Here is a 15,352-nt window from a genome sequence, read left to right on the forward strand (position 1 = left end):
TTATGATGAAATATTATTCCCACTTACTAATGAAACAATAATTCTCCCTAAAAAATGAAGTTTTTATAAACTACCTTTTGGGAGAATCAGAAATGGAGAAACATGAGAGACAATTTCCTTTTGTATTCTCTTCTTGTGTCCTCTAAATCCTTATATTTTATTTCTATATCTAGTTCAATATACATGTTTCCAGGCAAGAGAACTGGAAAATAAAACAAAAAACCAGCCTGCTGAGGAATTAGTATTAAGTTTATTACCATACCCCAGCATACTCACATTCTTTAAAACTATATTCAGTATCATTTTGTGTTGTAATCTTCAGATGGCTATCTGAAATGTCTTCTAAACTAATTTAGTGATTGTGAATGAATGATAATTGAAGTATGTTTTTTTAATATAATTCTCTGCTTCAGGTTCAAGATTTGGTTTTCAATCTCCATATGATCCTTTCTGATACTGTTAAAATGAAGGAACACCAAGAGGATCCTGAAATGTTGATTGATCTAATGTACAGGTATCATTTGTTTGATTCATTTATACTTGTATAACAGATTTAAATTGGTAAAAGTTAAAAATAGAACTACCCTATGATCCAGCAATTGCACTACTAAGTTATTTACCGAAAGAATACAAAAATACCAATTTTGGGATGCATGCACCTTGATGTTTATATTTATAGCAGCATTATCTACAATAGCCAAATTATGGAAACAGCCCAAATGCCCACCCACTGATGAATGGATAAAGAAGATATGTTGTGTGTATGTGTGTTTATTAATAAATTATCATTCAGCCATCAAAAAGAATGAAATCTTGCCTTTTGCAACAACATGGAGGGAACCAGAGAGTAATGCTATAGAAGCTAGAGAGTATAATGCTAAGTGAAATAAGCATAAGTAAGACAAAGACAATACCATACGATTTCACTCATATGGGCAATTGAAGAAACAAAACACGTGAACACAGGGGAAAAAGAGAGACAAACCAAGAAACAGACTCTTAACTATGAAGAAAAAAACTGATGGTTATAGGGGGGTGGGGGTGGGGGTATAGGTGAAATAGGTGATGGGGATTAAGGAGTGCACTTGTGATGAGTACTGGATGTTGTATGGCAGTGTTGAGTCGCTGAATTATACACTTGAAACTAATCTTAGACTGTATGTTGTTAGCTAATTGGAATTTAAAAACTTTAAAAAATAAAGAAATTGGTAAAATATACAGAAAACAGTAGATAAAAAATAAACATACCAGAATTACTTAAGTAATTTTCTAATGGTAGATTGAAAAGTCAATGTGTGCTTTTCCATGCTCCTTTTGAAAAGCAGAGAGTGGGATCCCTGGGTGGCGCAGCGGTTTGGCGCCTGCCTTTGGCCCAGGGCGTGATCCTGGAGACCTGGGATCGAATCCCACATCGGGCTCCCGGTGCATGGAGCCTGCTTCTCCCTCCGCCTGTGTCTCTGCCTCTCTCTCTCTCTCTGTGACTATCATAAATAAATAAATAAATAAATAAATAAATAAATAAAAAAGAAAAGAAAAGCAGAGAGTTTTTTAAAGTAGTGATGACACAACACCTATGCATTCTCTGCCTCAGACTTTATGCAGCGGTCTGAGACCCATATTTTAAATGTAAAAATCAGTCCTCTAGGAAGAAAATACAGTGTATAAATATTTTACCATAACATTAATTTTCCTGATTTTCAATATGGTTGTGCGTGCCATATAATGTAATATTTCTAAGAGCATACTTTAGAAATTTGTAATTCCTATTATATCTTGAAAGATATAAGTAAAACTTGAGATTTTTCCTTTGCCACATGATCCTCTCTTTTTATAATTTTGGAGTTCTTTAAAGATACAAATAAAACAAAGATTTCTGGGATGCCTCGGTGGCTCAATGGTTGAGCATCTGCCTTTGGCTCAGGTCTTGATCCCAGGGTCCTGGGAGTCCCGCATCGGGCTCCCCCCAGGGAGTCTGCTTCCCCCTCTGCGTACGTCTCCACTTCTCTCTCTTTCTCTCATGAAGGGATAAATAAAATCTTAAAAAAACAACAACAATTATTTCTTTAAAATAAATATGATGCAATGAAACTATCTTGTAAATCTTTTTTCTTGACTATAAAACTTCTTTATATGCCCATAATGAACACATAAATTCTTTTTTTAAAAAAGATTTTAGTTATTTATTCATGAGAGACAGAGAGAGATTGAGATAGAGAGAGAGGTGGAGAAGCAGACTCCATGCAGGGAGCCCAACGTGGAACTCAATCCCGGGTCTCCAGGATCAGGCCCTGGGCTGAAGGCAGCGCTAAACCGCTGAACCACCCGGGTTCAATTTATGTGCCTGAACACATAAATTCTTACAGTTTCCCCTTACTGATGGTGTGTCTTTTTTTTTTTAGTACCCTTCCAAAAATACTGCTATCAACCATTCCATGAGTCCACAGTTACTTCTTTAAGTGAGCATATTCAAAATGATTTTCATACCATTCAAAACTTGTCTTAATAGGTTGTGTTTAATAACAGAAACCGCTCTAGGTAAATACTAAGTGAGCAATCTAAACTCCCTTCCAGCTTGGGAAGCAAATGCTAATTTGAAAAGAATTTCTATTCCAATTAGAATTGCCAAGGGCTACCAGACCTCTCCAGATCTGCGGCTGACCTGGTTGCAGAACATGGCTGGCAAACACTCGGAACGTAGCAACCATGCCGAAGCTGCCCAGTGCCTTGTCCACTCTGCAGCACTCGTTGCTGAATATTTGAGCATGCTGGAGGACCGCAAATATCTTCCTGTTGGATGTGTAACATTTCAGGTAGGAATCTGACAGGTTGACATTGAATCAAGATACGTCCTTTTTATTTTTACCTTTTCTCATTGGTGTTAAGATTACCTCAGCTCGTAAGGAAAGCATAAAGACTGAAGGTAATGCTTCACAAGATAAGTTAACATTTCACTATCACTGTCATGAATACATTTGTAAAGAGTACTTCTTGTTAATTTTCTTTCCTCATTTTTTTTTTTTTACCTCTAAATGCCAGTGCTAAGTGTATTCTGTTCACCTGTACTGATGTGGACTTCATCTCTGAAATACACGCGAAATACTGAGAATCCGAATACTCTAGAAACTCTTAATTGGCTTTTACTTAAAACATCAGATAACCCAGCATTCTCCATTTTCTGATAAAATATGCAGAAACCATGGCTTTGAGATGATAGTTTGCTCCCTAGTAGGGCTCCATCCCTCCAACCCACTAGTCGAATTCTTTGCTTGCCAGGAGTCAATTATGCTTTGCTTTTCTTCAACACCTGATAATGCCAGATTTGGGGAATTACAGCACTTAATTAAATGGTAGGTCCTCTGGTAAAATCTGAACGTAAATAGAAAGTCAGTCATTTTTTCTCTGAACCCTAAGTAAATGTTTTGCAAAGACTTGATAAAAGTGAGTCTCCAAAACAATTGCTGTTGAACTGATTTTGGACCAACTACAAAAAATTGGGTGGGGGGGAAGCTTCTAGAAATCTAGGATAATTTGATAACCTTTTAAGTTCAAGTTTTTACTCTAACGAAACCAGAACTGGAAATCTTAAGTGAGGATTGCACTATGAATATTTAGTCAAGAGAGATTAGATGAAAATCTGACCTGGAGACGTGTACACAAAGAAATAGCCTTAGATCTACTTCAAAAAATGTCAAATGAGGGCAACCCAGGTGGCTCAGCAGTTTAGTGCTGCCTTCAGCCCAGGATGTGATCCTGGAGACCCAGGATCGAGTCCCACGTCGGGCTTCCTTCATGGAGCCTGCTTCTCCCACCCTCCCTCTCTCTCTGTCTGTCTCTCATGAGTAAATAAATAAAATCTTAAAAAAAAAAAAAATGTCAGGGGACACCTGGGTGGCTCAGCGGTTGAGCATCTGCCTTCGGCTCAGGTCATGATCCCAGATCCTGAGATCGCGTCCCGCATCGGGCTCCCTGCGTGGAGCCTGCTTCTCCCTCTGCCTGTGTCTCTGCCTCTCTGTGTGTGTGTCTCTCATGAATAAATAAATAAAATCTAAAAAAAAAAAATGTCAGATGAATGTTTATCTGGTGTAAATGTTTAGGTTAAAATGTTTAAGGTAGTGTGTATTATTTCCTTTTTAGAAATAATGGCTGATCCCAATCTCATTGGGTAAGAGGGCTTTTATTATACTTGAGGTTGTTCATTAACTCAATGTAATGTTAGGCAAGCCAAGCTATATCACACCTTAATTTTCCTTGTGGGGAGTTTTGACGAGATCATTTAAGTTAAAAATAAAGACTTTAAGTCTCCTGAGATATCCTGTTTCATATCACTGTTTTCTTTAGCACATGATTTTTCTTAATTTTCTCTCTCAAACTTATAATGGAGAAGTTACCTAACTGTAGTGTTACCACTTTATTGTTATCTTCAAAATACAGGAAGATTTTGGAGATTTGTCTTTTTTATCTTTGTGTTGACTACCCCCTGCCCCTTTTTGTAACCTAAGCAGATATTAATATTTCATCTTCAGCTAGTTCCTCATATACATCTTTCATGCTAAGGAATTAATTCCATTTTAATAGCTGTTTCAATTTTCTCCCCCAGAATATTTCATCTAATGTTTTAGAAGAATCTGCAGTCTCAGATGATGTGGTATCTCCAGATGAAGAAGGTATCTGCTCTGGAAAGTACTTTACTGAGTCAGGACTCGTGGGATTACTGGAACAAGCAGCTGCTTCTTTCTCTATGGTAGATGACTCTTCATTCTCTTTCCACAGATACATACCTCTGAATTATTCATGATACATATATTCTCTCTGCCTGTGACCTTGCTTTTCCTTTATGGTAATTTTCTCCAAGTACCTTAAGAATTATCTAGGAACAGATTTTCTCTATAGATCCATTACTGCTTAACTACTTTTTGTCTTAATAATCTGTCATTTTCCCTGGTATTTTTCATTTGCTTATTTATGAACCATCATTTAATCTATAACAGATGTTTGGTTGGTTGGTTGGTTTACTTGGGGTTTTTTGGGTTTATAAAACTTTTACCACCAAACATTTTCTAAAACCTTAAAATTAAAAAAGAGAACAAAACAGAAAACATCTGGATGATTTAAGTTCCTGTTTGAGTAATGTAGCTATAGCAGTAGAGCTGGTCTATTGGATGAAAGGGAGAATCTTCTTTTGAGTGTGTTGGATGTTGCACTGGTGCTCAGGAAAATTATGGCCCCTCATCTCATTGGTTGCATAGTGAGCCCTAGTAAGAGGGTGTTAGAGACCTGGAACTCACTTACCAGAGCTTTATGAACTATATCCTAGATCCCTTGCCTGACCTCCTGTACCATGTTACAACCCCAGTCTTGTTCTTCCATATCTGTATGTGAAGAATTGAAACAGTCTTGTTGATCCAAGATGGGATAATTATTGGAGAAGGGAAAGACAGCTAGCCAAATCCCTGCTTAGTTTCTTAAACTGTGCTTCTCTGACATTTCTACTGGGTATTTATTGTCCCAGTGCCAAGGTTTAGGAGACTGTGAAGTTCATGTTAGGGGAAGGGGGAAGCTCAACACAATATGCAATGCTGTCCTTCTTCACCATTATACTGCTATAGGGAATTGGTGGTTCTCATGGCCTTAACCCTACCCTGCAATGTATTGGTTAAGAGCATCTATTTAGAAAGCATACAGCCAGTCATATCCTGGCTCTGCTGCCTTGGTAGTTAAATTACTTTAGACACAAGTTACTCAACCTATCAGTGCTTTGCTTTTCTCATCCATTAAATGCATCTAATAATAGGAATTACATAGGAATGTCATTAGAATTAAATGAGTTAATATATGTAAAGTACTTACCGTAGTACCTGACTCCAAGTAAGTATTAGTTTTCTCCATTACCATCATCTTTATCATTATTCACACTTAGAACCAGTTTATCTAAATAGAATTTTTCTGAGACTCTAAGAATGTTAGGTGATCATTTAAAATTTGCTGAGTACCTCAACTGTTCTGATTACTCCCCCTGGATTCCTGCTCCTTGGGTTTCATTTTAAGTGATCTGAACTAGAAGTGGGAAATGTTTTTTGCTATTAATGGAATATTTTAATAAAAACACTCTGTGTTTGTGTAATTTTAATAATTCACAGCTCAGTGACCTATATTACTGAAATCCTTTTGTAATAGCATATAATTATGAAATTCCCTGTTTTCCAACTAATCTGTTTAATCTGAATTACAGTAATTATTGGGGCATTTTCATTAGTGTATATATTTCACTATTACAGTTACAAGATTGCTTAAACTCCTGTGAACTTTTACTAGAAAATTTAAGCACCATATATTTATTCTTGGGAAAATATATTTGTTGATTTGTAAGGTAACAGGAGCTTGGTGGCTCTTGGAAAGCATCTCTTTCTTCTTTCACTACGGCCACCAATCCATTAGTTAGGACAAGAAAATGGAATAGAAGTAAAAACACATGTTGTCCCTCACTCTGTTTATAGGCAGGGCAAAACTTGGCTAGCCGTTGGCCAACTGGCCCCTTAGTGGAATAAAATCTGGTAGTTCAGAAGCTTCTTAAATTTTGTGAAAGATCACTGATTTTTTCCCCCACAGAATATTTCCAATAAGATTTCCTGTGCCAATTTAATATTTTAGAAATGTAAATAATTTTAGTTTGCTAGGATTCCACAGGGTTTCTGATATCTGTGATCAATGTAATAATTGAATTTCTTTTATTCCTTTGCTCAGAATTCACTTCTCCCATAGTTTATATGCATATGTAAGTACTCACACATACATACTAGTGAAGTAATTACTGGGTAGATAGCAGAATGTTCAATTTAAATTATATATAAATTTAAATATGCATATATGTATTGCATGCATGTTAAATATACACACACATATCCATCCATCTAGAGGAGACAGTGCATTGTGCAAAATTTTTTTTTAAGCCTTAATAATATTAAAAAGTAGTGTTTGTTTTTATGTGCTATTGGGAAAGCTTTAGTGGTATTGCCTTAGTGGAAATATTTTGCATTCGTAAATTGTAATTCTTTCATATTGATATAAGAGAAAACATTATCTTATAACATTATTCTTATAGGCTGGCATGTATGAAGCAGTCAATGAGGTTTACAAAGTACTTATTCCTATTCACGAAGCTAATCGGGATGCAAAGAAACTATCCACAATTCATGGTAAACTTCAAGAAGCATTCAGCAAAATTGTTCATCAGGTAATGATTGCAATTTCTAGCTTCAGTGTAAATGGAGAAAACTGTCTAAAAGCATTAGTGTTGCTTTGTACTGATGTCAAACTCGATCTGAGGAAATGACCATTTTAATCAGGTTACAAATGAACAATGTCAAAATGATGGTTCATGGCCAGAGCAAGATTCGTGAACAAAAAATGAATTTACCTAAAGTAGATCATGATCATCATAAACTTCCTACATAGTTTTTCTTCACTTTTTAAAAATTACTACTAGTTGGCAAGTTTTTAAAAATTGTGAGTTCTTTTCTGTTTTACAAGTTGGGTTAAAATTGTGAATCTGATTCTTAAGTTGATTTCTTTTGCTGCCAAAAAAGTTTTTATATTCAAGTTAGTTTTTTATTAAATGATATGAAAGAGTAATAAACTAATATTGTCAATGTTTTCAACTCAGCTTCAAATGTTTTTCCTGGATGTTCCATTCAATGATCCTTTAATATATTTCTAACATGAAAATAATATTTAGTGAAAATAATAAAACTGTTGTCTTGTGTTTATTCAATTATAATAGTATGATTTTAGTACTTGCTTATAGTTCATGGAATCCACATATTATCACCAAAATTAGAATCAAAATAAGGCTTGGTTTAAAAATGAATTAGACTACTAATAATTGATTTCCCTGAAACTAAATTTTTGGCTCTGTTAAATACTCTGAAATATCCTGTTGAGCCTCCTCTTTCCCCACTTTTCCCTTCCCTTCCCCGGGCTACCTGTGCTGTACCATCTGTACCATCTGCTGCTACCATCATCCAAGAAGGAAGTGGAATATTGATTATCCACTTTTGTATTCATTACTAGTCCTGCTATACTGTCTGTCAGCTTGACCTCTTCTTTCTTAACGTGGACTACACTGTTTTGGATGAATTGATACAACCTGAAAAACTTTAATAGTCTATAAACAGGGCTGCTATACTGTTAAACCAATATTTTATTGTCCTCCACTAAAACACTGAAGTTGCAAGAGATTTATTAGGATTCATGATGGTAACAGGTGGATCTTTTTATAATCAGTTGTACCTACAGTGTCAGTTACATGTCAGATCTGAAACACCTGGAGCTAGTAGTTTGCAAGAAATTTTCCTCCATTTGTATCATGGACACTTGAGCAAAATTGTGATTTTTGTTCCAGTTTACCCTGGGTAGTTCAATGATGCACAGCTCCCTTTAGTTAGAAGTCTAATTCAGACACTTAATGGAACACATAGCTGCCTCTTTTTCACCAAAATTTATAGTTTCCCTTATTAAAGTTTTTAAAAGGTGAAATTTTAACTACTTAGGGTTTGAACAAGCAATTTATGAAATTATCACAGATCTAATGTGAAAGAATATGGTGTTACAATATCCTGCTGTCTTCTATTCATGGGGAAGAATTTATGGTATATGGTGCCTTACACTGCTGAAGTTCCTTTGGCCTTTTTTTGTTCTTTTAAAACAGTTTTTTTTATGACTTGCCCTTTTTTACTTTTTATTATACAGAGTACTGGCTGGGAGGTAGGTAATGTTTTAGTTAGTTAAAGACACTAATAGATTGATTTGATCAGATTTCTTATGCCAATGCTTTGCCCACATGTGCTAGCTGTGGGCATTCTGTTGCTATCTGCTATCAACTGAATTCATTAACCAAAGAAATTTTGTTAAAATACCATAAGTTATTTTAAGCAATTTATTATTAAGAGGTTGTAGGCAGTGCATGGAAATTCATGTTACGCTAATGAGATTCTTTGGTAAATGAGCCACTTTGTCATCACTTTAGTTTGTTTTTATCCTTTGAAGCATTTTCTTTCATCAATATTTACACACAGATTTCTTTTTTTAACCATATTGTTTCACCTCATTTTACAGAGGTCGATTTATGTGTTATTGCTCAGAGGTATAAATAGCAAATACCATATTTCATCTGATCAAAGACGCCATCAATTGTTAGACATACCATTATTTTATATGCCTTTAAGAAAGAAAAGGAAACATTAAAGCACAACATCCTATCAGTTGAGAGGTGAATGCTAACTACAGAGATATTAAAATGTGGGCCAAAAAAATGTGCGTCTTAGAATTGATGAAATAATGTGTTGATTTGATGTTAAGTCACGTCACCTTGCATATGATAAGCACTACTGAGGAAAGACATTCACTTGATCATTTAAATTTTTTTGATGGGATAGATAGAGACTGGGAGAACATGAAATTTACTTTGAACTCTGATGCTGAGTCTGATAATTCCTGTTGAATGAAGACTACATATGCTTCCTTTTATGTAGGAGGTAGGCTTATGAAAACTTACATATGAATCAAATTTTACCTGAAAAAAAAGCCAGAAAGATTTGATTGCTATTGTTTTAAATCTTTCTGTAAAGGAAAGAATTTTGTACAATGTGCCCTAATTTATTTGGATGAGGTGAAGCAGGGTATTATTAATAAACCAGGTTTATTTTAAGCTAGGTATATTTTAAAGTTGTCTGCTTTGCCTCTCACTTTGAAGTCACATTATATTGGCTCAACAGCTTAACCTTTCTGTGGTTTTGCACTGCGGTCCTTACTTGGGGACCCAGATAGAAAACTTCAGGAATAAATGTTACTACTGTGTTTCTTCCATTCCTTAATTAGTCCCTGCCTTTTGCTTTTTTTCTGATGAAGTCAGTAAATGTACATCTACCTTAACTCTCTAGATTCAATGTGTATGACTATTAATATCAATATAAAATTATTCATTTTTGTGGCTCAGTTAAGAGATTACAGAAAGAGACTTGCCATGGTTAATCTATGAGTGGTAAAGGTCCTTATGGATTTCTTAACATGAAATGAAATTAGCTGAAAAGTAGGCATGAAGGAAGATATATTGAAACCTCTGAGCAGTTTATTACTAGTCTGCTTGATGCTAAATCGACCCCTGAAAGGTATAACTTTCACTGGTTATGACATTAATATCATTCTGTCGTCATGTTTACTGCATGGTAAAAGTCGCACAGACTTTTTCTGTTTATATTCTTGTCACTACCTTTCACTGGACTTTTAGCTTTGTAGCTTCTCAAATTGTTGCACGTTTGTTTTTTGCTTTTCCCTTGTAAAACTTAAAATGGATGCTTGCATTTTAAAAATGTGTTTGCCACCATTTGCTGCTTATTTGTTTTGAAATTTCCCTAATTAAAATGCTTTCTGTTTTCTCTTCTCTCTTGCCCCTGGTTGCTGACCCTACTCCCTACTTTTACTATTGTCTATTGTGGTAAGTTCCTACCTTGTGAATATTTTTCTTTTTGACTCTGGGAAAACTTCAGTAATTTTGTTTTTTTCTAAAAGCTTTATTTCCTAGCTAATCCCCTAGTATTCTCAAAGAACTCTTACTGGTTTAATATCGAGTAAGGATAACTTATCCATTGTAGAAAGATTCTTTGAATTGACTACTCACTACCTAACTTACAGGAAAAGCCCTTCTGAGCTTATATATTAGCAGTGTATTTCATTTTTCTTTATGCTTTTTGATTGGGTACAAATTATTTGAGTTGGCAAAGCTTTTGAGCGGTGTGTATATATGTGTGTGTATATAAGATAACTCTAAAACTTGACACTTAGCAATTTGGTGAAGTATTTACTATGCAAAAGAACAAATCAGGTACCCATAACAGATTGTGGTGCCTGTTACCTGCTCTGCTAGTTTCAGTACCTTATGGCTATTTAGTGTCCACCTTTATTTTCTCTTTTCCCAAGCCCATTTTTTTTTCTTGCAATAATAGGAAATAAAGTGTATTTTAATCATTTCTTTCTTAATGATTGCATTTTTAAAGTATTTTTAGGAAAAGAGAAATACTGAATTTCTGTATGGAAATTTTTATACTGATCTCATATTTTGTGTGTTTCATTTTTAAAAGAAGCATTTATCCATGTATCCAACAGTGATCGATTTCAGAAATAGATTAATTCAAGTGTAGAATTTTCAGAATAATCAATCCCCAAATATTGTGTCCAGTCATGTGACACTGTCTCCATTTCTTTTTCTTCAAAGATTACAACATGTTTCTTCAAAGGGGATATCATTACCATATTAGGTATATCTTATAATTTCCAGAAAGGCTGGAGAAGATGGGCTTATTAGCTTTGTGAAGCTAAACTCTTCCTGCTGGACCACTAAAGAAAAACGGGGTACCCTAACTTTTCAGATTGAACTATACAAAAGGGCTATATCTTAACTCTTGTCACTGGGCTTGATAGACATGATAGACATGAATATGAGACAGTATTTTGTTTTTTATATGCTCAGAAGTACTAGCCATAGTTTTGGTGGAGTGGTTTCTGTTGAATTTTTTTGTTTTAATCCATACTGAGGCTAAGTAAGATAAATTAACTCATCTAAGCAAGAAAAGATGGAACAGAATTAGAAACAGCAATAAAATGGAGGTGAGGGGAGTCTCTGAAATAAGAGAATGGGAAAAAAAAATCTCCCAAAGAAAAGAAAGAAAGAAAAAGGAAAAAAAAATCCAAGAACATAGTCTTTACCTCAGGAATGTTAAGCCAGATATAAAGAAGGTTAAGGAAAATACAATAGTTGGGAAGAATTTTCTTCTCTCCAGGAGGAGATACTTTTTGGGTAGTTGGTGACTCCCTGATAATTGGTATAGACCCATGACTGTGCAACTGATGATGCTGTACCTCTTATTGTGTTCTGCCCTTTATGCTACTTTTCAGAAAAAGAAAGACATGGGCAGCAAAATGTACTATGTAGATGATATTAGATGTGATTTCTTCTTCCTGGACTATATGACATGTAATGGTTAAAACTGAACTTCTGATAAGAAATGTAGGAGGGTGTATCTTAGAAGAATATATTTCATAGATCAGCCACCAAACTGATTTTCCTTTAGAGTATAGAGGACAGTGTTGTAATAAAGAGAAAGACAAACATAGGGTGGGAGGTACCCATTAATTCTCAAAGGACTTACTCAGGGAAATTCTCAAGGAAAACATCAGAGTGTTTGTATATCAGTATAGAGGGTATGGGAATTTTCATAGCTTAATTAAGAACTTGGACTTCCGGGGTCAAATATATTGGTGTTTAACTCTCAGCCCCACCACTGATTAACGGTATAACCTTGGACAAGTAACTTTTCTTCATCTATAAAATGAGGGTGAAAAAATGGTACCTACTTTATAGTTGTGATAAGAATTAATAATACATGTAAAGGAGATAACAGTGTCTAGCACATAGTAAGTAGTTTTAAAATGTTGGAGATTATTTTTATTGTTGTTACTGTAACATCATCATCATCATCATCATCATCATCATCATTACTTGAAATCTTAACACAGTTGGGCTAATGAAATCTAAGAGGTGTTATGTTCCCAAGTTGATGTCTACGACTAACTAAAGTGATAAAAGTGTTTGTGTTCTATAGGAGAAAGATCCAGTAGAAGAGGAGGGAAATTACCACTGTGTGAAATACTAGTATGTCTATCTAGAAATCAATTACTTTGAAGGAAGCATAGCAGAAACAATTGGGTGAGGATAAAAGAAGTTTTAGTAGTGATGTCATTGTAGAAATAAACCAGTTCAACGAAATGTTCTTGCTAAATAAACATAATAAAATTAGAAAAGATTTGAGATCCATTCATCCTAAGACATTTTGGACGTTAGAGACATGGAGAGATGAGTAGATGGGTTTCCTTGTCTGGGACATGATCTCCTCACCCACAAGATGGTAAAATAGGTAGAACTGCTAAGGAAGAATAAATTGGAGTGTGTGGATGATAGGAAATTCAGAAAGAATTCATGACAGTAAGGAAAGTTAATGCTAGAAAAATACAGGCTAGATTTTAGGAAAGTAGAAAACAAGTGTCATCTTGGGTCTAAAACTCTGATGAGGAAAGAAGATGAAGTGATATTTTTCCTGAGGGAGAAGCTATAATGATTATGCATTCATGAGCATGATAGAGTTGGTGATTTTGCACTAGAGAACTTTTTGTAGATTGTAAATTAATTTACTCAAACTCTTAGCCTGCCTTCTGCTCTCTCCCCCACTCCAGTGCACACATACTTGTTCTCAATTCCAGTAACTCCTTAGAGTTACCTCTCTGATCTACACCATTTTGCCTCTTGCACACTTCCTTTCAACTACACTGGCCACCTTTCTGTTCTTCAAACATACTGGATAGGACCTCCTATCCTAGAGGCTGTGCACTGGCTTCTTTCTTCTGCCTGGAATTCTATTCTCCAGAGATCCACATAAATAATTCTCACACTTCCTTCACATCTTTGCTGAGATGTCATCTTTTGGTGAGACCTACCCTGACCATGCTCTTTGTCGCTTTTGTTCACCGATTTATCATAGCTGTCTAGAACAGTTTGCTGACATATTTTAGGCACTCAATAAATACATGAATGGATGAATGGTTTCCCTCACATTCTGTTACATGGCTTTCTAACTTCTTTTTTTTTCCCTTTTTTTTCCCCTCTCTGCTGAAATGTTTTCCTTCCTTCCCACATCCAGTTAGCCATTCTTTTGAGTTGTAGAACCCTGTGTGTCATCTCTTCTATGACCTGGGTCCAGCAAGATTGATCTTTCCTTTTTTGATACCACTTTTTATTATAGTATATAACCTTTATATTGTAATTATTTGAGTATATATCCTTTACTTTCTTGAGGAGCCAAGTCTTTCATTTTTATTTTATTACTGAGGATGAACAATGTCTAGCACGTTATAAGCACTTAGTAATTTTTTTTCCTTGAATTGAATGTTAGTATGGGAAAGTAAATAAGAGCTTAGATAAGTGCTTAGTAACTAGTTATAAGCTGCATTAATAAAATCCAAGTTCATATCGAGGGAGGCAGTGAGTCCCCTGACCCCTGCACTGCTCAGATCAGATCCGCATTATCATGTTTGTTTCTGGGATAGCACTTCTTGAAAGGTAGCATTTAAAAACTAAAAATAAGAGATGCCTGGTGGCTCAGCAGGACACCTGGGTGCCTTAGCAGTTTAGCGCCTGCCTTCAGCCCAGGGCAAGATGCTGGGGTCCTGGGATCAAGTCCCACATCAGGCTCCCTGCATGGAGCCTGCTTCTCCCTCTGCCTGTGACTCTGCCTCTCTCTGAGTCTCATGAATAAATAAATAAAATATAAAAAAAAAAACTAAAACTAAAAAAATTAATAAAATGCAAACAAGATAGTAATTCCTATCATATAAAGATGATTGAGAACTGGAAAATTTAGCTAAAGGAAACAAATCCTAATAGCAGTCTTCAAATATTTAAAAGGTCACAATGTTAAAGATTTGGAATGGTGTTTTAAAAAATGTTGGACACCTGAGAGTTTAGCCAGATTAACAAAATTTAATATTTGTGGTTTCTATAAGTAGAAATGTATATGTATATTATGTATGTGTATAACATTTTTGAAACATAGCAAGGTTTTAATTTTTCTCAAATCCCATTTTTATTTTCCATGCAGTGCCTTCATTCCTTGATTAGTTATCAAAATTTGCTGTTATATTGTTTCATTGGCTTATGGATGGTTTTAATCAGAATTTTGATGGAATACCTTTTTTTCTAGAGAGATTTCAATTGCTAAAGGAACTCAGTTAATTTTTATACTTGTTAAATTTTTAAATAACTGAAAAAAATTTAGATTAGAAACTTTTTTTTTTTAAGCTCCAAAGGCATCTTTTTCTTCAAAACTTTCTCTCTCCTGGATAGAAATGTAGGGATATTTTTCATCACTGTACTTTTTTTTTTTCTGTTATAAAACTAGTAAATTAAAGATCAGAGTTTCCCATTTTGCTTAATGATCTGTTTCATTTGTGACTTACTTTACATATCCTTTAGCCTTTCCAGGAAGAACTCAATATAGGAAAACTAAGTGTGAGACAGATTAGGCTTAAAGAGAATTCAGAGGTTTTTAAATACTTATGTGTGGCTGTATATATAGGCACTACCACAGAATCCTTCTGAAATATCTTAAGTGTTGTTGTTTTTTTAAAGATTTGTTTATTTTAGAGAGAGAGCATGGAGGGGAGGGACAGAGGGAGACAGAGAATCTTAAACAAACCCAACTCAGACCTCTATATGATGACCCTGAGATCAAGATCTGAGCTGAAACCA

The 15,352-nt window shown here is 35.0% G+C and overlaps 1 protein-coding gene across 15 annotated transcripts in view; it reads left to right on the forward strand.

The window, feature by feature from the left end:
- Positions 1 to 15,352, forward strand: part of DOCK7 (dedicator of cytokinesis 7) — a 218,785-nt gene that overhangs the window by 183,196 nt on the left and 20,237 nt on the right. For 8 of the 15 annotated variants that reach the window (XM_072730737.1, XM_026006949.2, XM_072730739.1 and 5 more), the window contains 5 exons: positions 414 to 514; positions 2,618 to 2,810; positions 4,598 to 4,741; positions 7,100 to 7,231; positions 8,746 to 8,760. In XM_072730737.1, coding sequence (XP_072586838.1) covers positions 414 to 514; positions 2,618 to 2,810; positions 4,598 to 4,741; positions 7,100 to 7,231; positions 8,746 to 8,760 — 585 coding nt within the window. The other 7 variants (XM_072730738.1, XM_026006948.2, XM_072730741.1 and 4 more) reach the window with 3 other exon arrangements.

This window comes from Vulpes vulpes, chromosome 12 (assembly GCF_048418805.1).
Source record: "Vulpes vulpes isolate BD-2025 chromosome 12, VulVul3, whole genome shotgun sequence".
Taxonomy (NCBI): Eukaryota; Metazoa; Chordata; class Mammalia; order Carnivora; family Canidae; genus Vulpes; species Vulpes vulpes.